Source organism: Ixodes scapularis, unplaced genomic scaffold, assembly GCF_016920785.2.
Source record: "Ixodes scapularis isolate PalLabHiFi unplaced genomic scaffold, ASM1692078v2 PGA_scaffold13__105_contigs__length_92229423, whole genome shotgun sequence".
Taxonomy (NCBI): domain Eukaryota; kingdom Metazoa; phylum Arthropoda; class Arachnida; order Ixodida; family Ixodidae; genus Ixodes; species Ixodes scapularis.
Window position 1 is genome coordinate 84134628 of NW_024609839.1, and position 24469 is coordinate 84159096.

The 24469-nt window shown below is 46.8% G+C and overlaps 1 protein-coding gene across 1 annotated transcript; it reads right to left on the bottom strand.

Moving 5' to 3' along the window:
* Positions 1-7886: 7886 nt before the first annotated feature.
* Positions 7887-22623, bottom strand: LOC8026555 (transmembrane protein 165). The gene is made up of 7 exons (XM_029970654.4): positions 22183-22623; positions 17249-17459; positions 15979-16077; positions 14508-14584; positions 13188-13364; positions 10874-10979; positions 7887-9757 (listed from the first exon to the last, which is right to left on the bottom strand). Exons 1-7 carry the CDS (start codon positions 22300-22302, stop codon positions 9669-9671), a joined length of 879 nt encoding a protein of 292 aa, XP_029826514.2. The 5' UTR covers positions 22303-22623; the 3' UTR covers positions 7887-9668.
* Positions 22624-24469: the final 1846 nt, after the last annotated feature.

Here is a 24469-nt window from a genome sequence, read left to right on the forward strand (position 1 = left end):
GCATTCTCCTTGATGTTTGGATAAGTTAGCAATAGGTCTATTGAGCCCAGGATCCCCGGGGTCTGCAGTGCGAGCTATCGCTGCACGTGGTCAGAGCTGCGATGCGCTAACACACTCAGCCACCGATCTTTTTTTCCTTTCTTTTTCTTTTTTTGACAAATGACTTTTATTTACAAGAGTGCAACCCTGCCGACCTGGCCCCGACAAAATGAAAACGCGTGTTCGCACTACGTTTTACATCGTTTCACAAGCTTGACAACGCACATTCTTGCGCTCATTCGCGGATTATATAATGTTCATTAATAGAGAGCTTGAGCATACCAAGCGCCGTGCGTCTGCGATTAGCGTAGCGTGCTCCTCGCTGCGCACGCGCGCCGTCGCCATGCGCCAATCTCAGACGCATTCAGGACTCCGAGCACGCGCAGTGTAGAAAACGGAACGCTAACGCAAACTGCTGGCGTTCGCTCGTATACGCAATACTAAAACTCACTCATCGACTGGTTTCTTTTCAGCGTGTAGAGCGATATAAAACTCGGTCCACGATCCTTCCCTCAACAGCCAGTTAAAGGAGCGATGCAACAATTTTTGTACTGTGCACAAATATCGCTTAAAACGGATCCCTAATGTTAATGACCAATGAAACACGCGTTCGTTTTTCACCTAACGCAATAGAAGTCCCAGAAAAAAAATTAAAGAAAAACGAGCAGCGTTCACCCCCTCAACTCGCAGCCAGAGCAAGCGGCCACGTGATCTGGAGCCGATTATATGCCGCCAGTGTTGATCGTAGCCACGCGCTGGGGTTGGCAAAGCGCAGGACACGCGCTGAGTTCCACACATTGTTATGGCTCGGCTGTTGTCGTGGTTGCAGCGATTGGACACGGGTCACAACCCGAATGCTTCTCGAGCTAGCAACTGTCACGAGCCCAAGTCGAGTGCCCACGCAATGCTCGGGTCCAATCTATGAACCGCATTCAAATATCGTCACTTGGGTGTACTGCGATCCCCACGTTACGTCATCAAATTTTGCAAAGGAGAGATTGACTGAAAATGATCGCTTTTGTCCCTGAAATTACACCGCAACAAAGAAGTTTCTTGGCCAATGGCGTTGCGTGTGAGTATCCTTGAGTCCCAGGTGTGCCAGTAAGCTCGTTTAGAGAGAAAAACATTCCAATTAAATATTGTTGCACAGCTCCTTTAAGCCCGAGGCTTTGGTCGGACGCTGAAGCACGAACGACGACGCAACAAACCCGAACCACATGACCCACCCTTCGAGATTCTTGTGAACATTACAAAATTAAAAAAAAAAAAAAAGAAGCTTACACACCGCAAAGAAGCAGGACCCAATGGGCTCCGCCACGTCAGATCGTGTGGTCAATGGAGAGCGACCTAGAGACGGCCCGGAGCCCGGCTCTGGAGCGACCACGGACTGACTGCGCCATCTCCCGTCGAATGAGAGCGTCAAGCGCCACCGCTCCAATTTGCCTCGCCAAGTCGACCTGTCGTGTTTCACCGTTCCAATGCCGCATATTCGCCCCAAGTAAGCGCGCTGCTGTTGGAAGAGGCTTCGTAAAGGCCCCTTCACACACTTGCGACTTCTTAAAGGGATACTTCAACGAAATTTGAAATATTCCCGTCGTGTTCAAAAATAGGTTGAATATGATCCACAATATCATTAAATGGCAATCGCACGTTTGTATTTTGAGCCTGGTGGCTGTATTTTTCGTTATAAACGCCCATCTCTGGCAAGCGCTCGGAGAAGGCCCAGCGGAGACTTCGCGACATCCAACGCAATCGTGACGTAGGTCGTCTCGGGACGAGTAAAGCTGCGGCGAGGCTGACGTCGAGGGGATGGCCTAGTCGTTCCAGCCACCGAAGCGGCTGCTTTTGTACGAATTTTGAGTGACGGGTCAATCCTCTATAACCTTGTAGGGGGACAATAGCGACTTCTGCGACACACAAAAGGCATTCTCTTGAAGAGGGGAGTTCCTCCTTCCCCTCTTCTCTCGTCGTGGCCGGAGGCGAGACACTCACCGTCACTAGCGTCAAGGCTCCTAGACGGGTATTACAAGCAAGGCGTTAGCGACATCCACCAGGTGCTCTTTGCTAATCGTTTAATTCGTTTTATAATTCCTTTTCGAGACTTTATTAACAAGATATTGGTATGTTCGATGTGATACTGCTCTTCTGAACACATAGAGACCAAAAAATGAGCGCCGAAATTTCGTTGTAGTATCCCTTTAACTGTCCAATGGAGCGGGAAACGCGGCCGTCCACGCCAGTACACCTCAGACGAACTACGGAAGCGGAAGAACGACATTTATGCTTTCGCATTCACAACTCTTAAGAAGTGTTTAGGTGTCCTCAGAATATTTATGCAAAAGCATTAAAGGGATGGTGAACCGAAATTTGGATTTCAGAAAACAATGCAGGAGTTGTAGGCGGGACTGTACAATCCCTACAACACTACTCGTAAGGCGATATCTCGAATGGACGGCCGTATGTATGGAAACAGGGGTCGAGATTGAACGAGGCCGACGAGACTCGTGACGTGAAGATATCTCGTTTCCTCCTCTCTTCGCTTCGCCCCCTCAAGGCGGCGAGGCAGAGGAGACGCGAGGCCGTTCCCTCTCCTTGTCGGAGAAACAAGACGGAAACATATCTGCCGAATGCGCCTCTTTTTTTGTTGAAAAATACGGTCATCCGTTCGAGATATCGCTGTACGAGTCATGTTTTGGTGTTTGTAGCATCCTGTTGCACGCTTTTGCCGCCGTGTTTTGTGGAATCCAGATTTCGGTTTAGCATCTTTTTAACTGTCTCACGGAGCGAACCGGCGTTATCAGCTTTTGAGGCCGCGCCAAACAGCACCTAAACTCCCCTGTCTGATGGAGCGAAGAATGTAATCTGTAGCAGCGAATACCTTGGCCATTTATCTGAAGCTTTAACTGAAATCGTGGTTGTGACGTCTAGCACTAAGCACTAACTTTGGGCGGAGAATTGACTCCGTAAGTGTGACGTCATGGGTCCAAACAAACCGTTGCTATGGTCGTTGTTATGGACAAATACATGTGGCTACGTTTCGCTACGAAAACCCGACCGTTCAAAAATCGGGGTAGGATTTAAACTTCTAAAAATCACAGATATAGAAAGCTTGAATGTCATATATGTTTCGGCAGAAGTGTGCCAGTAATCGCTTGTTTCCGAAATATTTACGACTGCAACTTCCGGTCCTCAAGATGCCTGCAGCAGACGACGAATGCAAGAATGCCGTCTGGCACACGCCCGCCGGCCAAGCAGGCGCCGGCGTCTGAATCGGGTGAATAAAGATGATATTCTGATATTGCATTTGTTTGAAATAAAATGAGTTTCAGACACATAAGAATTCATAGTGGGGTGCGATGCAAAATATGGTTTATCGAAAGTCCGGGCGTCGATCGAGGTGATCGTCGGCTAAAAGACCGCAGTGCACCCGTGAGGAAAGCACTTCAGGCGATCGGTAGAGATCCCAAATTTTGTTCGCGGACTCGCGTTATGGGAGGGTGCTTCGTACCTGGTTGTAACCATCGCGTGGAGAAAGATTCCCGCAGTTTCTTCAGATTTCCGCAACCCCAAAACGCGAAAGAACTGGATCAAAAACAAAAGGTGAGTTTATTACAAATTGTACATACTCATCGCGTGTTCGATGGAGATCGTCACCGAAAGAGCACATCCACTAAATTTAATGTATGCAAAAAAAAAAAAAAAAAAAAAAAAGTGAAATTGCGATACACATGCAATTATTTAATAACCTCAATAATAACAACAAACGACAAACCTTGACGGCGTACGATTTGTTTCTTACGCTGGCCTGCACTACGCTGGTAATGCATTTCAGGTCGCCGTCGTAACTGATCTGCATGACGTGGTTTGATTTTATGGAATTTTCACCCTTCTGAACTAAGCTGGGTTCTTCACAGAAAAAAAACGCACATTTAGGAGGCCTCTACGGGCCATGGTGATGCACTCGCTTGTGTTGCTCGTTTACCGACGCAATTCAATGAAGACGCCCACTGCAACAGAGGCCAACAAACCTATAGTGTCGTCTGCTACCAAAGCAAAGCGGAGTGGAATACTTGAGAAATGGCTTTCATCGTTGCGATGCGACGCTGAGATGACAAGATCTTAATAATTAGATATCAAGAAGTTAGGTTGCTTACAAAAAATTATTTACTTGTAAGCTAAAATCTAGCCTCGTGTGGAGTCTCCATGCATTAGCCCATAGCAACGTCCCTAGCAACGGTTTGTTTGGGCCCAAACACCATGTTGTGACGTCATCATGCACTTACGGGGTCAATGAGCGTTCTGTGATGCCTAGTTTATTTTTGCAATAAAAAAAGCTGTATTTTTTTTTTTTTTTTTTGTGACATCGTGTACAGTCATCAAGTAAAGTGAAATGCTGCTCCAGAGGCACATACGGCTTCACACACATTGCACTCGCAAAACACATCCACACGGCGTCGATTCTTGATCGGTCTGCAAGCGTGCGAACTTCGAAGGCGCGGAGACGCAGCAATTCGGCGTGCCAGGGAAGCTTTGATCACGCCGCGAGACCGGCGAAACTTGCTCTTGGCGAGTTTTGCTTTTTTTTCCTGAGGCGCTGCGCTTTCGTAAAAATGTCCACGTGTTCTCAAAGGCAAGTCTCACCGTTTTCACATGGGTCTTAAGAAACTTCTTCGGCGAATGACGACGAGTGAGTAAAAAATGTGTCTCCAGCATGCTGCCGCCAGCCTCTGCAATGCTCCAAAAACAAGATTTCGCCGCATGCAAGATGGTCGTCCAAAGGACGACCCTCTTGCATGCATCACGCTGCTGCAGCGACCAAGCAGGAATGTGCAATCCAGTAAATTGGCACAAAGATTAGTGGGCTCAACTTTGGATGCAGCAGTACCCACCGTTACTAGATCAATTCAGTTATGGAACTTCCCATAGCCGCTGTACATTGGAGGGGGTCCGAAACCGTGTCCGATTTTTTTGCAACTAGGTGGCGCTGCCGGCGCATTATTCTACGCGTTTTCGTCTGCTACTGCTCCGCGGCTGCTTGCGAGTCCCGACTCCTTTCGAGGTTCAGCATGGTTTTTTGGTTAATTTTTGCCCATTTCGCCTGTAAAAATTACAATTTGAGCATGAAAAGCGCTACGACCGTTTTGGCATACGCTTTGCATTATTTTAAAATGCTGCTGCTTTAGCTGTGCTCACAGCGCGAAGCGTTTCGAACAACCCAAATTCGTCGGCGCCACAATCCGGTGGCTACAATCAGGGCGAGTTTGTACATACTGTATTAGTAGATGTGCCAATGACTACCAACTGCAGCAGAAACAATTTGAAAGTCGTCTGCTACTGTCAGAAAAAGCGCCACGAACATCCGTAAGCTCAGTAGGCCAGATGAATAACGTTGGCCAGATGCAACGGCAACGGCCACAAACGCGCCGTCAATGATGATGATAGCGAGTATTAATGCGGAGCGCGCGCGCTCTAACAGGCGCCACGCAAAGGTGCGGAGTTCCAGAACTGAGTTGGTTCTAATAACGTTAGCAGTACCGGCAGCGGTTTCCGGTTGACCAATCAGAAGCCGAGAAAGGAAAGGAGGGTCACGTGCTTGCTCGCACCCCTCGCCTTGTTTTGAGGAGCAGTGGCGACTGTTTTTTCCAAGGCTGCGATGGCTCAAGCTTTGTGGGAGAAGCCAACGGGATCGTGCCTATAAATATAGAAAGGCCTCCACACGCGTCATCATAGTCAGATCGATCGAGGCGAGAGATTGGGCACGAGTGCTGCGTCAGTGTTCAGCTGCGGCTCGTGGCCAATCAGCGCGTCGAAGGTCGGGCTCGGGTCCAATAGCCGACCGAGCGCGATCCGACTGTGATGACGTTTCATAGAAGAGAAAACCATGCGGAGGCCTTCTGTCTAGGTGGTGTTGGCCTAGATCGACCAGCTCGATGCTGTCGCCGCCACCTTGTCGCAAATTTTAGCGACAGTAGCGCATTCTTATTGGCTCTTGACTGCGGTCGACTGCATGTCAATGCAACTGTGTGTACAAGCTTGGCGCAAGCGCTCTTCGCTACGCACCGCGCTCAAATACAAATGTGCGTATGGACCTTTACACTTGTTCCCAGCAGAGCACTATAGTATAGCTCCCACGGAGCAGAGTAGCACAATCCTTTGATCCACGTGTCTTGCCAACAACATGACAGCTCGGCGCGAGTCACGTGCTGCTCAGGGTTCCAGGAGGCGGCCCGCCCTATGGGAGAACACATGGAGATCGACGCAACACGGCCGACTAAAAGATAAACACCGAATTCACACTTTTCGAAACCAGTATGTCGGGAAGTTGCTAAAGCACTAAACACTTTATCAAAGTTTTCATAATATATAATGCGTGTGAAATTTTTGAGAAAGCAATTTCCAAGGCAATGGCGTTTGAAGCAAACGGTTATTGTACGCAGCCTACGCAGCGGAAATGGGCTTTTCGGGTTGGCCGGAGCGGGTCACGTGAACGGTGTGACGTCGCCGTGATGTTCCCGCGTCTGCTGCATAATGCCTCTCAGGCAATTTTTTTTTTTTTTTTTAATTACATCCTTACGTGACGCACAACTTAGCGCAAATTATTCTAAATGTTTTATTATTGTCAGAAACTATTGTTGTTCCGTACATCCTCACAATACTGAACTAACAACGATTTTCTCACGTTCCCCATGCATTTCTGACCGGAGTTGAAACCTTCGGGCGTTCGCCGCTAGTCGCCGAGAGATGGCGTTCTAGATTGCGCTACTCTGCTCCGAAGGAGCTACAGGCTCCTTGCACCGACGTCACATCGCACACTTTTGAACACCAAGTAAGAGGAGGAGAGGGAAGCTGCCTTTGTAAGAATTTTGTCCGGGAGGTACAAAGGAGGGTCCTGATAAGAGGGGAGCTCCTTCTTCCCCTCTTCTTTGGAGGGCAACGGAAATGACGTCCTGTGCAAGGAGCCTATGCTCCTTGCACAGGACGTCATTTCCGTTGCCCTCCAAAGAAGAGGGGAAGAAGGAGCTCCCCTCTTACCAGGACCCTTCTTTGTACCTCCCGGATTTGTACAGGCGTCGCTATTCTCCCCCCAGAAGATTATAGAAGATTAACCTGTCACTCAAAATTCTTACAAAAGCAGCTTCCCTCTCCTCCTCTCACTTGGTGTTCAAAAGTGTGCGATGTGACGTCAGTGCAAGGAGCCTATATGGTGCTCTAGTTCGCAGTAAAAGTGCACTTTGGCAGTCACATGCTTTACTCCATTGTTCCGACTGGACCGCAGGGGCTTCCACCGGCATGTTTTACACCTAGGGCTTTCTGGCCTACCCAGCATTCCTTGCTTCGGGCACCAGGCTAGGCGACGCCAACAAAACTCACGTCTGAGCCGCCACTTCTAGGCATACCCAATGCATTTCTTGCTTCAGTCGCTAGATAGCGCCAAAACAAACGGCATTGAATGCTGTCACCGCTCACTAGTCGCGCATGAATACACCCTTTATGAAAGTCAAATTTCATGTTTTTGCTTTTTTTATACAAGAAATCATTAACAAAAATATTAAACTATGCAAAAGTTCAATTTTCAAAATTATATACTACATAATGTGCAATGTCATATACAACGAATAAAGCACTTGAGCAATGCCATTCTTCACTAAATGAACTCGGCCATTCTTCGCTAAATGAGTGCCAATTGCCAGCCTTCCACCGATGCACATTTCAAGATGGAAGGCCCTCATCCGTGTGATCCTAAGATGACCGTTTTCCTCGCACCTTTTAGAATCTTTTTTCAGTTTTCTTATTAGCAACCTATGGTACAGAACTAGACTTGAAACAAAATAAAATCTTGATGCAAAAAAATTTTCTGAACATTTTTATGCAACAAATTGACACGAGCAGGGAAGGAGACATTCTTGGAAAGTGCATACCTTGAAAAAAAAAAAACTAAAAAAATCAGAAAAAAAAAATGGGCATCAAGGAATATAGAGTGAAACATATAGTATCCTCTTAAGCATACTGAAACAAATTCCTTCAAAAAAGTTTGGGGATTACAACAGTAGGATAGAATTTTTATAACCACTATTGATACCTCGAAAGACACTGCTAGAAGTTGATCACTATCTATGTACGCAAGGTGGCTCGAAGGTACAATAGTCGGTAACGAATAAGGTGACAAATGACAAACATGTTCTTTGTGGGTTCACAACTAAGCCTTTTTCTGACTCACTGTAATTGCGACTAACAGAATGCTATAAATATTACATCCACTTTTAGCCCTATAAGATAACTAAACTTTCCTGCAAAGACAAAGAGGTGCCCAATGACAGGCATTCCAAGTTTGGAGCACCAATCAGAACAGTAACCCCAACACATGTGTCGCAACGGTAATAAAGATCAGTATGGTATGCCAAAGCACTAAATTGCAAAATCGGTAATTCAAACAAACTCGCAGGAAAGCACAGAATACAAATGTAAGAGAAGAAAAACAATATGCTTTTCTGTTGGTAGTCTTCCAAAAGTTTCTTTTTCAAACACAGACCAAGCTGAAGTCGCTTGAAACAAAAATTAATATCCCTGTGCCCAACTGCACTTTTCTGAGCAAACTGTAGCAAAGCTCCATAAAATTAATTACATTCTTACGAGAGACCTACATAAATGTCTCGCTTCCAAGCTGATTTGAAGCTCATGAGGGAAACAACAGCGTAAAGATGAAAAAACAACATGAAAGCATTGCAGCCATACAACGAAAAAGAATTGACCTTAGGCGAAATTGCTTGGTGGTTTGACAACACCGAGAGCATCGCCATTTTAATGTTGGCAAGCGTCGCCGCTACTGAAGCAAGGTGGAGGCATCAGTGACAACCGTATGGACAGTGTGCGATGGCGCGGCGGCTGTGTTTTCCGCCTTACGACCATGGAATGTGGACAAACAGTTTAAACGACCTATTGCAACTGTCTGACGAAACTCTCAAAGGCCCCCCTGAGCCAACAACTTGTCTGAGCGCGCTACAAAATGCACGCAGAGTGCTCAACCAACGCACATACAATACACCTGCACCCATGCGATTACCAACTATAAAGCAGCGAGCCTATTTACGATGTTAAACAAAGAGGCCACAGTTTACATACCTACCTTGAATCGCTGATGTTCGTCTGCACCGAAGAAGGCACAGTGTAAGCTTCCAGGATTTGCTCCGCTGCGTCAACGAGGCCGCCGAGAGTTTTGTCAGACAGGTGCGGCAAGTTGTTTAAACTGTTCGTCCACATTACAAGGTCGTAAGGTGAAAAACGCAGCTGTCACGCCATCGCACACGACTGTCTCCGATGCCTCCACCGTGCTTCCGTACCAACGACGCTTGCCAACATTAAAATGCCGACGCTCTCAGTGTTGTCAGACCACTAAGCTATTTCGCATAAGGTCTACTGCTGGGAATGCGGTCACCTTACTTCCACGTTCCCCATTTGGTTCTTCAAAATGCAGACTGATGTGGTCGTCATCCCACAGCGACTTTCTCACAAAGGCACGGTCGCTCACACGGCTTCGAGCCTACGACAGATGTAGAATGCCTAGTCACCCAGTTCAGGTCCAAAAGAAATTCGAAAAAAGAGCATGTCCCAATGCCACATTCCACAACCCCTCAGAGGCTCTTCAGAGAATCTTCTCCACTGCCGAGGCATACTGATGACACAGCAAAGCACAGGAACACAATTCCTCCTATAAATGTCACTGCGAGAAAAGGAAAATGAAACAGCCATTGAGGTTCTTTTAAATGACACTAAGGAAATCATACAGCTACACAAGCTGGTACTAGAGAGCTCCGCAGAAAAACACTACCTAAAGAAAAAAACAACTGCATGCAAGATGTGCTAGACCAATTTACAATAAAAAAAGACTCGAGAAAATCAGTTTATGCCGTGGCCACTACCTAAGTGCAGATGACTTGGAAGAAAACATTAAACCACTAGTTTTCATAATAAACACTAGTCTCAAAATAGCAGGTCAATTCTCAAAAAAGTCTGCAACACACATTACTAAATGCTTTGGCAAAGTCAAGAAAAGTGCAGTCCACCTGGGAGCCTCGGTCAGCGATCGAATGAAGGTCATATTGTCATTATAAATGTCATTAAAACGTGCCCTATATCACGAGCCTTTATCTTCGTCGGGTACCAGTCTATTTATCCCATAGACAAGGTAAGAGACCGGAGACACGGGAGGCAAACTCAAACAGCACCGCACGTTTCGCTTTTGTCCACTGTCATCCCCACCCCAGTCTCGAGCTTTGCTCAACATGGTGGCAGTGCCTGGAGCGCATCTCCGGCCAGTGTGCTTAGCGTCCCATTCCGCCCGTGCAACTAAAGCGGACCTGAAGTGGCAACAATGGATGTCACAAAAGCCGGAGTGTCGCGGTGTCGGATGTCGCGATCCTGGTGGTTGGGCATAGAGCTTCTGGGAGAAAGTATGAGCAAACAAGAGTGCCGCTGTCGTCGCGGCGTCCCAACTTCTGGCTGCTGAAGCTTTTGTGGGCTGCCAAGTTGGGGAGCAACCTGCAGCGGAACGTGCATCTACCACGTCTACCACCGCTGCTGCGACGCTGCCAGAATCGCAGCTGGCAACACCGTGACGCTCGTGTGACGTCGTCGGGTGGAAGAGGACGCGGCAAACGGACCAGTCGGAGACGTGTTTCGAGCACCATGACGTGGGTGCGTGTTTCGAACCCCTAAGACAAGCTGAAACCTTCGATGGCTCCCAGCCAGTCCGGCGGGCGGACTGCCGTTCGTCTTCCCCAGACGGAAATCGGCGCGGTACGACACCGACGCGGCGCGGGAAAGACGAGCGACGTACCAGATCGCACCGATATCCTCTGCGACACGATCCTGCCTCCCAGGACGGCGAGGAGGGTGCACGCACTGTGGCCTAGGACGGCCCCCAGTGACACCGCCACCGGATCCTGGTGGAAAAAGACGTAAAACGAGTGAAAGTCTGCTACTCCGTCGAGATTTGAACTGCCGGGTGGAGGGCGTGGGAGCAGACAGGAACGAAACCAAACCAAGTCTTTATAAAGGGGTAACCAAAATAATCGAGAAGACGTCAGAAAGAAGTCTAAACGCATCTTAATCCTACGGATACGGTTGGCAGGCACACGGGGCCAGATTTGTGGGTGAGGCTCAGGGTAGGGGGCAGTGGGAATTCGACCGAGGTGGGGAGGGGGTCAGCAGGGAGATTTGATGTCATTTTGTTGACCTAATAATTGCAATTTCATACTAAAAAAAAGACCTGGCGTGTGTCGCCTTATTCATTAAAAACAAGTCGCCCTTGGGAGGCTTAGGGGGGGAGGTTTGGAGTCAGTCACTCACTCGCCACCACTGACCACCCCCCCCCACAGACCCGACCGACCCCCAACCCCCTCCCCCACAAAATGTGCATTATGTTTTCAGCTCCTCCCACCATTAGAGGACAAAGACAATACATATACAGAAGCTGGATTCTACAAAGCCCCAATATGCCGTCAAGAGGGTCTAAGCCCCTGAGGTCGCTGCAGTGTACTTTGACCGATTGTAACCACAATTGCAATATTTTACCACTTCCGCCACATATACTAGAACCAGCATGTTGTAAACAAAATGTGCCATAAAAATTTACACGTTCCATGCCTGGGACATTTTAAAACGAGGACAAACAGCTTCCAAATTAATGGTGTAAGTTATGGAAGCAGAACCTTTTCATTTTTTTCAATGGAGTACAACAAAAAAAGCCCACAAGAATGGCAAACTCAAAAAAATAAATGATGCAGCTGCCACACGGAAACACAGAGGACAGTTGGAGCTTTTTGCCCGGCACTGGAAGCGGGAACTACGGTACGTGCAATATTTGGATCCGCATGCAGTTTGAGCACAAACCATCACAGCAATATTTCATATATCCTTTACTGGTATTTGCCGACCCATCATGTGCAAAAGTGGTTAAAGAAGCCGTGCAACTATATTGGGTTGTAGTGTTTCCCATTTTGCATTGTCTTACTCACGCCAGTGGTACTCAACTAGAATCATACGCAACACCACTGACTGAGAAAAGTCATTGTTGCGGTGTAATTTCAAGGATAAAAGCAGGCTTTTTTCTCTCCTTTGCAAAAGTTGATGACCTAGTCATGCAGTTGCACTGTTTCCATGGGGCACTCCTGGTGATGGTAGTAACAAGCTGCTCATAGACTGGATGCGACCTCTGCTTGAGCACTTGATCTGGGCTCGAGACAATCAATGCCTTAACGAGCATCCGGGTAGTGGCTCGTGTTAATCGCTGCAGTGACGGGAACAGCTGAAGCTTAACAATATCTACAAGTTGGTGCCTACCCTGCACTTTGCCAACCCCGGCATGTGGCTATGGCAAACATTGGCGTCATGCAATCGGCACCAGATCATCTGGCGGTTTTTTGCAGTGGCGCGTAGAGGGGGTGAACACTGCTTGTTTCGTAAGCTATAAACGTTGAGGATCAAATCCAAGCCGAATGTACCGAATGTGCGAAAATCGTTGGAGTGCCATGTCCGAGTATAATCGTGTACGCTGTCGTGTGGTTTCAGTTTGGCTTGCTCGCTGCCCCTCCCAACTGGCCTGTCACATCTTTTCAGATGTAGCAGCAAATGTGAGAAAGCGACAAAAACAATGTTTCATTTTGTGGTGTCACTTTTTGATGGCACTTAATCTTTTGTTTAGGCAACTTCCATTTTGGCACGCTCCTTCGTTGTAACAGAACGACGAATCCATGTCGCTCGACCTCGAGCCGGTATCCAGAAATTACTAATAAACTCGGTATTCGACTATTTCGAATACCGTAAAAACAAGAAAGTTACAGTTCTGAACAAACAAAGGCAGAGTAAGGCAGCCCAAAAGACTGACCTCCCGGCGCGAAATCAACGCGCCACTGCACAGTGTCGTGTGTCAAGAGTACAATAAGAGAAATGCTATAGGTTGGAAGCATGCAGACATTGATTAACATTTTGCCCATCAAATAGTGTGTCTTTTATAAATAAATATTCTCCACGGACATGCTACAGCACTACTAAGACCAAAATTTGCATTCAACACGCAAGAAAAAGAAAATAAGTAAGCGAGCAAGATTAAAAAAACAAAATATGAAATCTACAACAGAGCGAAACGCCACCTCTCGTGCTGCGAGGATGATGGTGGCGATCTGAGACCGGTCCCCCCACTCGGCCAGGAAGGTGAGTGTGAGTGCCTGGAAGAAGACCCTCGAGAAGAACCCCCACAAGCGCCGGTGCACCCGGAACACCACGCCACTCTCCACGTCCAGGGCATCCCGCGACGCCTGCATCGAGTCCTGCAACAGGGGGACGGAACCACCGCTCGGCTAAAGACCGTTTCACTAGGGTGAGAGGAGAGAGGGAAACGAGCCTGCTTGTTCGGGCAGTTTCGACGGTGCAACCCACCGCAACCACCCAAACGATGAAAACGGTGCGTGCCATTTTCCTCTTCTACCCCGCTGAATCAATTGAAATAACCACGGAGGACGGCCGGACTGCCGCCTGTCGTCGGGGTCGGGCATGTGCCACTTCCCTCTTATAGCCCGACAAATCCACCGAAATGCCCAGATGTATGTGGTTGGCGCTGCAGTCTAACAGAATCGCGCCGCCCAGAGAGCCCTTAGTGCAATGGTCTATGGTCACTGAAAAAAATGAGAACAGCAGGGAGCAGTTTCAGTTGTCCCACCTCCAGAGTGAGCTTCCAACCTCCGGTATTGGGGTGAAAGCACACTGAAAGGCAACGAGTGCGTGCTGGGGCCGGGAGTTTGAACGGGATGCCCCGCCGTTCACACCTTGTCAGTAACTATAGACGGAGAAACTGAAGGAGGAGGGGATGAGGGCGTGCGGTAACATCAGGGCGCCGAGCTCCGATTGGAAGGATTAGTGAGTAGATGCAAGGGCTAGCTGCCTTTGCCTCAGCCCTCTGCCTCCCTCCAATTGGTGCGAACAACAGCGCCATCTGCATCTTGCGCAGGGTCTGGCGGTCCAATGCCAAACGTCGAACCCTGTGCGAGCGGCAGACACTTTCTTTCACTCTGGTTTTAAGGAGATGGCGAGTAGAGACACTACTCACCATCTTGGAAAGGGGCGCCCTGCCCTCCTCATCTCGACAATGACTATAAAATCGCCAGTCTTTGAGCCAGTCTGTCGAATCCGACCGGTTCCCGACGCTGTGCGACGCGTTTTAACTGCAAAAGTCCCCGTTTTTTTTGCCATGCAGCGAGTGTCGGTGTAAACTCGTATCTATTCGTCCAGAAACCCCAGTAACTTTGGCAGCACGTGCTACACCCAATCCCACACTTGTCCACATATCTTTTAAAAGCGCTCAGGGATTCCTGAAAAGGGCACACAAAGCATGCAAAAAGCCGATCTGAGGAATCTATCCCCACATCGCTCGAGAGGTACAACAGGCACGGTAGCAAGCTGGATGGCAGACTTACGTCGAGCTCCTTTTTGCTCAGCGTTTTCTGGACTTCTTCGTACTCTTCCAAGCCCTCATTGGGATCCATGTAATATGCTGGAAATTAATTTTCGGGCATTAGTCGCATGGTTTGAAGCAGGTCGGACTGCGACAGACGCCTCCGGCCTCTACGAGACAGCCGACAAAAGAACTCGCTTGGCATAGACGTGCCGCTGTCAAACACATTGGAGACGCGATGGCGTCTGACTGGGTTTTTGACAAGCAGCACTTTCTATCGGAATTTTGTGGATGCATTTCTTCAATAAATTTAGCGGGGAGAATGTGACATCACCCAACACCATAACGATTTTTTCACTAGTGGGGAAGTTTATGCCACGTGCCGTAACATCATCTGATGTCAGGTCACGTGACACTGTGATCTCATGTTTTGTGACTTCGGCAAGGTTCGTACAAGTTTTGAAGAGAAAACAATTTGAGGGTTTTCAAGGACCTACAAGGCCCTGCAAAGAAACTTCTTTTTAAAGCGTAGTGTTGTACCTGGTAATTTTATAATAGCAATACTTCTTTAATGCACTGCGAATGCTTTCATTACCAACTCGTGAATCTCAACCGCGTTGTTCAGGTTTAACACCTGCTGGTCAGCTGACAGTCCACTTACGCATGGCGTGCAGTGACTGGTGGGAGCTATCGTTGTTGTTGTCTCCGTGTTTCACACAACTGATGTCACTTTTTTTCATCATTGACTCTCCCACAAATGAGATATTGAACGTCTTCCCTCTACGTTGGGCACGACCATTGCAAGCCGCGCTTCCTGGGCGTCGCACGCAACCTCAGGTGCGTCCACGTGCTCCATGCGCCATCTGAGGCGTATGCGGACTGAGCCAATCAAGCGCAGCTAACAAACAGGCTGGGGAAGTGCAATGACCGCGAACCATCAAGGAAAACCAAAGCAAGACCAGAAGGTAGTCGAACAGAAAAAACCGAAACTAGTACTTATGGGGCAAAGCGCTAAACAAATATCCGCTAAACGTCTTAATTGCGATACCACAAAGTAAAACCGGCTCGTCTGAAATTTAAAAGTTTGTTATTTTTATAGGAATGTAAGAAAATTAGGCTTCATTATCGTAGAGGGCAGTGCCGGCGACTATAATGACAAGGTTCAAGGGTTTTCAAGGACTTGAACGTGGAATTTCCAGATTCAAGGGCCTTCAAGGGCCCATGCAAACCCTGCTCAGAACGTGGGATGCAAAATGTTACCACTAATTTTATAGGGGGAATTGATGTGAGATAACATCATTATATCAGTTGACACCCCGAACTGAAAAGTGACGTCAACTTCCCCGCTAAATTTAGAAGGCAAATTAAAGTCACGTGACGCCACGACATCATGCGATATTATGCGATCGGACCAACGAGAACAAGAAAGACCCTTGGAGGGTTCCCATGTAAATCCATCACTTTAAGGTGGTGCATATTAGTGGGCAACTTACCCTCTCTGATCATGCGGATGCCGAAGAAGACAAACAGGGCGATGGAGAGATAGTGTGTGTACACACGCGGAATGACGGTGGTTGCGAAGCCTAGGAGAGCTACAGAAACATGGGAAAAGAGAGCAACAGGTTACGCCTTCATTACATACTTTCTCGTCTGATGACGAAGCATCAGATGACCCACTGGTTTATTTTCAGCATTCAAACTAGTCTACTTTCGTTTATTCGTGACAATTAGGATCCATGATTTCCACGTCATAAGAGAAATCTCTGAAGCTTCCTAACATTTAGCACCTCTTGTGGATAGTCCAGGAACTATACTTTCGGTTACAATTCTGTTCTCTATATATTTCTTTAAATATAAAGTGACGAGCAATACCGAAATAAAAACTTGGTGCGAGCAATCATTAAGCCTTAAGAGGCCAGGCACCACTGCCAGGATGTCGCCATTCGTGCACTTCCAAGCACATCTGTCGATTTCAAAAAGGGAACACATCGGAGAAGTGCCTGGGAATGATATTCAGCCCTCAAGATACAGAAAGAAAACTTGTCGGGAAGTTTGCCACTTTTAATGATTTAAGGTATGTTCACATTCCTTCCCAACCTACTGACTGTATGAGCCACACTGCAGAAGCAGGTGCAGAAAATGTGCAACAAAGAGGGATGCTACCTGTCTATCGCCATCTTCCCAGTTAAAATCCAGATGCACATAGTCATTTCAATTACAATTACATGCCCCGTTTCGTACACAGCCTACAACACCGTCGAAGCTACTGGTTGCAAGCGCGTGGCTTTGACGGCATTACACAGTATGTAAGATAGGAACTATAGTAGAAGTGAAAACATAACTGTTGTACAAGAGGCCACATGCAATATTACTAGATCAAAGTCAATTCACGAGCTTCCTAAAATACCCGGCGCCTCTTCGTGGCACGTCCGCTCCGTGACGTTCGCTACACTATCAGCCCAGCCCAAATAGAAAGAAGCGACGGAACCGGTGGAATGTTGGATACATTGTTGACGGCAGTGAAAGTGATTCTACTGTAGTTTTTATGGTGAACACATTCCACAAACAGTTACGTCAAATAAGCGCTGTTCAAAAACGGTGCTTCTCCACTGCCCAAGGGAGTGGGGGAGCTAGGAATGCAATCTGCCCGTATCCGCTAGCGTGCGTGCAATGGGGAAGGACCATTTTTGAGCAACGCTCTTCCGTAGAGCTTGTCAACTGGTAGGTCTAAGAATATTGGCCATGATGGCAATGAGGGCTCACCGGAGAGCACCGTCATGATGGCAAGGGCTGCGATGGCACCACCAAAGACGGCGAGCCGAGAGTGGCGCATGGCCAAGATGGCAGCGATGAAGAACGTCTTGTCTCCCAGCTCCGACACCACGATGACGGACACCGCGCCGAAAAAGCCGTGCCAGAACTCGGTGTTCGCAGCCTGCTGGGCCTCATTCGGCGGGGATGCCGTGACTCTGGTCTGGAGTTACGCATTTTTACGAAAGTGCTCGGAACAACGTCATGTGTCACGCACTTTTGCCCGTATTGGGGAGGAGATTGAGGAGCGACACTGCCTAGCGGCCACCTCGGGAACTATTGCTGCGTGGCAAACGAACCCTCCAACCGCAGTCGTTAGTGCATTCGCTGCCATAGAAGACGACGACGCAAGGCTAGTGAGAGGTAGCAACACTATTCTTTTCTCCTAAACGCATCTAGATAAAAGTAACCTAGTCCCCTCTGGCGTTAAATGTCATCAAAGTCCTCTTGGAAGACAAAACAAGCGCATGTGTGGTAGTGGCAGATTCAGAGGGGGGGAACGGAGGGGATGAGAGAGGCTCTCGAACATATGATACGCAGAACCCCCCCCCGGTGTGGAATTACCTGCGTGCGCAGCCTTGCCGGGACAGCTGCGCTGTCCTTGTTTTTGTGATAGATTCACAAAACATGTACGTCTCTTTTCAGTTACCCTGTCTCTTGCGACAATCATGGACGACATAGGCGAAAGCAAGCAGCGTCTCATTGAAGGAAAGCTCAACTGCGATCCTGTCATCGAGTGCAGCGTTGCACCAGAAACGACGGCGAACAGCGTCTGCCGCGCTGCAGTCCTCCGCGCTGCATACACCTGGTTCAAAAGCATGTTTCGAACACTGCAGTATGCAGCAAGTGCACACCATATTGCAAACAAGTATGCAGCGACCATGGAAGCAACGCAACGTACGCTAGGCGAGTGCTGGTGCCGGATTTGTTTGCCACACAGCAATTGCGTGTGGTAATGATGATGATAATAAAACTGCGCACCCATAGTTCCATCTCCTCGTCAATACATACAATGTCGTAGTTATGTGCAATGCAGTTTCCAAGTAATGCACAAATGCTCAAGAAGACATCAGATGCAAGGTATGAAAACTCTGGCATCAGATGTAATGCAGTTTTGCACATGTAAATCTGAAGTCACAGTTACGTGCAACATTGTTTCACATGTAAACTGCAAATGCTCAAAACGACATTGAATGCAATGCAGTTTCACATGTAACGCACAGATGCTCGAAAATACACGAGGTGTAAACCCGTTTTTCATGTGATGCACAAATGCCAATAACATCAAATGTCATGTAGTTTTCTACGTAAAGTGGTTTTCCACGTAACGCAGTTTTGCCTGTAACACAGTTATGTGCACAACTTTGTTACATCGGATGTTGTAGCAACATGACCTTGTATTGGCAATGAAGCAAAAGCTACAAGTGTGATACATCAATCATATGGCACAATACAAACAGGCATCCGAGTACACCCCAGTCAAAATATAAAAAGGAGAGTTCTCTTAATGAATTCTGGGCCAGTTCACCTTGAAGATGCATATGCTACTCAGATACTTTGCAAAACTCTTTTGGTAACTTATGATTTTTATGCATGCAGAAAGAACCTGTTTGTACATGGAGCAAGACCACTTTTGAAACACTTACTGTCTGACGCTGTTAGCCATCTTAACCTTGAGAGCAAGCACGAAATACAAGCATCAACACATGAGTGAGTATGTTTTTTTGTTGTTTTTTTTTTAGAGTAAAGCATTGGCTGCAGGTTTGGAACTGCTAAGCTTTGGACCACCCCTTTTTAAAATCTCAAAGAAGATTTGGCTGGCCATTCTTTTTTTAATTTTTAGTCCAATCTTTTGCGATGATAATTGTTAAACTGATTAAAGGCACTGGGTAGGAAAAGTTTTTTTTAATCAATTTCAATCTTTTTTAATTTACAAGGTTTCTTGTTTTTTTTTGCATATTTTTTTATTATTATGTGGTTCTTAGAAAAGCATATTTCACGCTGAAAAACACTTTTTTCAAAAGCAAGAAGCGGGTGACCATGCCCCTTTTGGGATATGCTCCTTGTTTATCAATAAATTTTCTAACAAAAAAAATTCAACACTAGATCTAAAAGCATGTCTGGAATGAGCTACATCTTAAAACTTGTCTGGAAACTATTGCGCAGCTCTTTCAAGAAAGGGAATGAAAAAATGGAAAGAGAAATAATCGAGGCTTTCTGTATACACAAAGCGGCTGACAAGTGCGTAAGTATGCCATCTCTTTATCTGTTAACCAAAGAAATTCTGTTTCTTGAAGGATGTGTGTAATGAGCGATAAGGATTTTTATCAGTTGCATATGTTTAGGCGATTGGGATTGAGTTGGACGATGATTCGTGTTTCAATAAATCATTTGGAAGTTGGCGCCTGTCCATGTCGTACGTGTCTCTTTTTTCGTCCTGTTTGTTTGTGCCTTTTAACCTTTTAATCGACATTTAAGCAAACACTTTTATTTTTGACCTAAAATTTGCCCTTGACGACTATAGTCAGGAAAATATGCTATATGACAGCAATACTTGTAATAATTACCGAAAAAAATGCTCCTCAACATGGCCCAAAATGCTTGCGGAGTATAAGGCTTACCCTGGTGCCCTTAAAGTATAACCACAAAAAATAACTCTGCTCTTAAGAAAAAAAAAAATATTTAGCAAACACCTTTCTTTGTGAAACGAGACGTAAGCCCTACAAGCAAGCGCAAAATCAAATCAACTGCATTGATGTTTGTAGACAGCGAGAGCTTAGTCGGGCTTGCAATAAGGTGTCGACAAGAATGGTAAGTTTGCACTACTTTCTTTCTTGACTAATTAATAGATGCACCTCCCCCAGAAGCCCTCGTCTCTGATCGCTTCGTGGTTCCCTTCCTTTTGATCAGTCTGGGCGAAAGTTTAATTTTCCAGTGAGCTCCAGTGATGTATTGAACAGTAAGCAGTAACTTGTATGTTTCGACCTGTAACAAAGTCCAAATCTGAGTTACTAGATTCAAATAACAAATATGGGCTCTTTTATGTACTGACCCATTTCTTTATGCTTTATTTGAACCTCCCTCAACCAAACTTTTATGCGCTTTCCAGAGGGCATTTTTGCCATACTCGAGTTTGAATGAATTCCGCCTATTAGGTAACACAATACCACACATATCTCTAGTTGCACGCGTGGTCACCGCAATTCCTCAGTCACAAGTCAGAAATATCTGGAGCTGGGCTACCTTGCGACTCTAGCCCCCAAACACAATGACACTGAGTCAGCTCCCCTCAAATAGACCTACTGCTAGAAATAGTGCGCAGTCACCTTCTGAAACGTTTTAAAAGTCAAAGTTCCAGTTCCAATATTTTATTTTAAAATGAACCGCAGCGGACGCTACAAGCCATCGGAGCTAATCCAAAGCCATGCGAGTGTCACGTGAGGTTTGGGAGAGGCACAATGACACGCGGGGCATGTAGGCACATGATACGTTCAGGCGCTGGATTGGTTGGAAAGGCTCGCTGTGGTCCGTTGTATAGTGAAACAGGGTATAAGGTGTAGCTTCCAACATTTCTAGTAAGACTGTCCAAAAGCCCACATGCGACTTTCGGCCAGCACATGGCCAATCTGGAAGCAGCTGCTTAAAGAAATTAATAGCCAAACGGTAAACTTAGGATTGGATCGCCCTAAGCAGACCCTAACCTGCCCATTCCCCCTTTGCGTCCGTCCTACTGTAGACGCAACCAAGGGGCAACGAGAATTCGGAAAGCAGGAAGACATATAAAAGAGAACATCAGTTCTCAATCCCTCTGCCCAAATCGTTTAAATTAAAAGCCGTTGTTGACAAGGCAACTTCCCGCCTATCATTTTGTAAAAAAAGAAAAAACAGGAAATAAGGCTTTGATTGGGGATTCTTATCACCTGAAGCCGTTTTTTCTATAAACTGAATAAGCACTGTCACAAAATTATTTGAGCTTTGACGGAATTGGAGCACTGCGGAACCTACACTAGCCTGAACAACGAAACAAAATAGTCTATGCCGAGCAAAGAAAAATTTAATGACCACCCCGTAAAACAGCTCCAACGGAAAAATGGATAGATGGTACTGGCTGGATGCCTTGTATTGAGCAGTAGCTAGTGCCACCTAGCCTGAGTAATGAATATACATTGTTACTTATTGACCACGTTCCTTTCAATCTATTTTACTTTCTAGTGTCAGGTCGTTATGAGAACGATTCACCAGCTCGTCTTCAGTTTCTACGCCTTCTTTGCTAACCTCGCTCTAATTTTAATAAATTAAATCTCAAAAGTTGTCTCCCGTCGAATTTCATCGGGTGCGCTAAACTCACTCGGGCGAACGGGTGCATCCCGAATTGATGGCTGCCGCTCCAACATTTTACTTCTTCAAACACTGGTGCGTTTTCTAGCAATACACTATCGTAGCCCGATCAGCTCAGGCCATGGTGAGACCCTATCTCACACCGCGGCTCAAACCGAACTCTTTTTCGACAAGAACGAAGCACGTGTCAACAGTTGGCTGAGGTAGTAAAAAGGGACAAACAAGATAAAGATACGCTGCTTCATTAAAAAAAAAAATATACAAAATTATCTACGAGGCAATTTAGTCCTTTCATTTCTTTGTTTTGTGAGGCACGATGAAGGCAGAACGGAAGTAGCATGACTGTTAACAACAAAAAGACACGAAGAAGCACAAATTCAACGCACGGAAAGCGTCGTGCAACCGCTCCGTGTAAACGCACTTACGATGGCGGCTACAGTGACGTGATAGTACAGCACTGTTGCTGCTATCACCGCGTTCCGCGAATACGAAAAACTCCACGTAAGTCGTTCTAGATATTCAAGTAGAAAAAAAAACGACCAGCATACCTTGCCATCTTCGAGGACGCTTCTGAGGTCTGCATTCGGTACGGCACCCTGGAGCTCCTCGATCGCCGACGCGTGAATCCCGGTTACAAAAAACAGGATGTAAATGATATGGGGGATCATAACGGAATGTGTACTGTGCACAGGGCGGTGAGCTGACTAGACAAGTAAACTAAAGATAGTCGAGGGCCGAACGGACTGATGGCATTCGGCTGATGAACGTATCGCGTCATTCAATGCGATCGACCGCAAAATTCGAGTCGGCTTTGAACTACGCCGCACTAAGCCTTTAAACTCTCGTAGATTTTTAGTCGATGTGCTAGCCGCATTTTCGTGGAGCTGGAGATGCAGCGGGAACGAGACGTAAGGCGCTAGATTACATTCTGAGATGATGATCCTTGCAAAAACCCACCACCACAAGACACGGCCGACACGGCAACACCAGGGAGGCTATGTTGCGCTTTTTGCACTCCCAGGAGACTAGGGAGAGGGAAGTGACGTCAACGACACAGCAAATGCAGATTGGATGTTGATTTCGTTTTCTTCTGTCAACATCCAATCTGCATTTGCTGTGTCGTTGACGTCACTTCCCTCTTCCAAGTCTCCTGGGAGTGCAAAAAGCGCAACATAGCACCCCAGCAACACACTGGACACAGAGACTAAACCTGTGACGTCACAATTTTCCGTGCACCCTACGTTTTATGCTAGACTTGACCGGGTATTTTGTTCTCCCACTGAAGTAGCTGTGGTGGCGGCGCTAGTGTTGTGTTGGCGCGCCTTGACCTGACGAAAAACATCCTGGACAAGGGAAATAAGAACATACACAAAGCGCTCCAATGCTTTGTATTCGTAGTGTAAGCAAATGTGAGCTTCTGTACTGTCTCATTTGCAGGAACAACCTCGGCAACCTAGAGTCACTGAAATAGGCAACCTAACTGATTGTTGTTAGCTCCTACGGAGCAGAGTAGCGCAATCCTTTGAACCCCGTGTTTTGCCGACAACATGGCCGACAGAGCGGCTCGGCGCGACTCACGTGGTACTCAGGTTTCCAGGAGGCGGCCCGCCCTATGGGAGAATACATGGAGATCGATACAACACGGCTGATTAAAAAATGAACGGCGAGTTCACACTTTTCAAAACTAGTCTGCCGTGAAGTTAGTAAAGCACTAAACACTTTATCAAAGTTTTAATAATATCGGATGCGTGTGCAAATTTTGAGAAGGCAATTTCCAAGGCAATGGCGTTTGAAGCAGACGATTTTGCTCGCAGCGGAGATGGGCTTTTCGGGTTGGCCGGAGCGGGTCACGTGAATGGTGTGACGTCGCCGTGTCGTCTGCTGCATGATGCCGCTCAAGCAATTTTTTAAAAAAATTCAGGCCCTTGCGGGGCACAAAACTTAGCGCAAATTATTCTAAAATGTTCCATTATTATGTCAAAAACAATTGCCACTCCGTACACCCCCACAATACTGAAGAAACAGCGACTGTCTCACGTTCTCCATGCATTTCTGACCGCAGTTGGAACCTCCGGGCGTTCACCGCTAGTCGCCGAGAGGCGGCGTTCTAGATTGCGCTACTCTGCTCCGAAGGAGCTATATAGTGCTCTAATTGTTGTAACATACGCCTGTTGACAGTGAATGCGCGGGAACTCGCTTTTCAAATAGCGAAGCGCGGTCACAAAAGAAAATTTACACGGTCTTTTTTACCGCAAAAATGAACTAGGCATCGCCGAACGCTCATTCTCCGCCCAAAGGTAGAGCTAGAGGTCACAACCAGATGCCAAAGATTCAGCCCGATCCGATAACTTAATCAAAAGTTATAAGTGATTTTCTGAAAATTTCAATGGGAAAATGGAGCCTGTTTTTGCCCGTTTTCGGTTTCTGGTGCCATAGAACCCCATGTGTTCGGAAACTCCGTCGGCCGCCATTTTCCCATTGAAATTTTCAGAAAATCGCTTATAACTTTTGATTAAGTTATCGAATCGGGCTGAAACTTTGGCATCTGGTTGTGACCTCTAGCGCTACCTTTGGGCGGAGAATGAGCGTTCAGCGATGCCTAGATTATTTTTGCGGTAAAAAATATCGTGTAAATTTTCTTTTGTGACCGCGCTTCGCTATTTGAAAAGCGAGTTCCCGCGCATTCACTGTCAACAGGCGTATGTTACAACAATTAGAGCACTATATAGCTCCTTCGTGACACCCTACTTGGTTCGAGAAGTCATACTTCGCACTGTTTTTGAAACTACACCGAAGAGAGTCTGATTCCTCCGTGATGGAAGAAACTATGTTGTC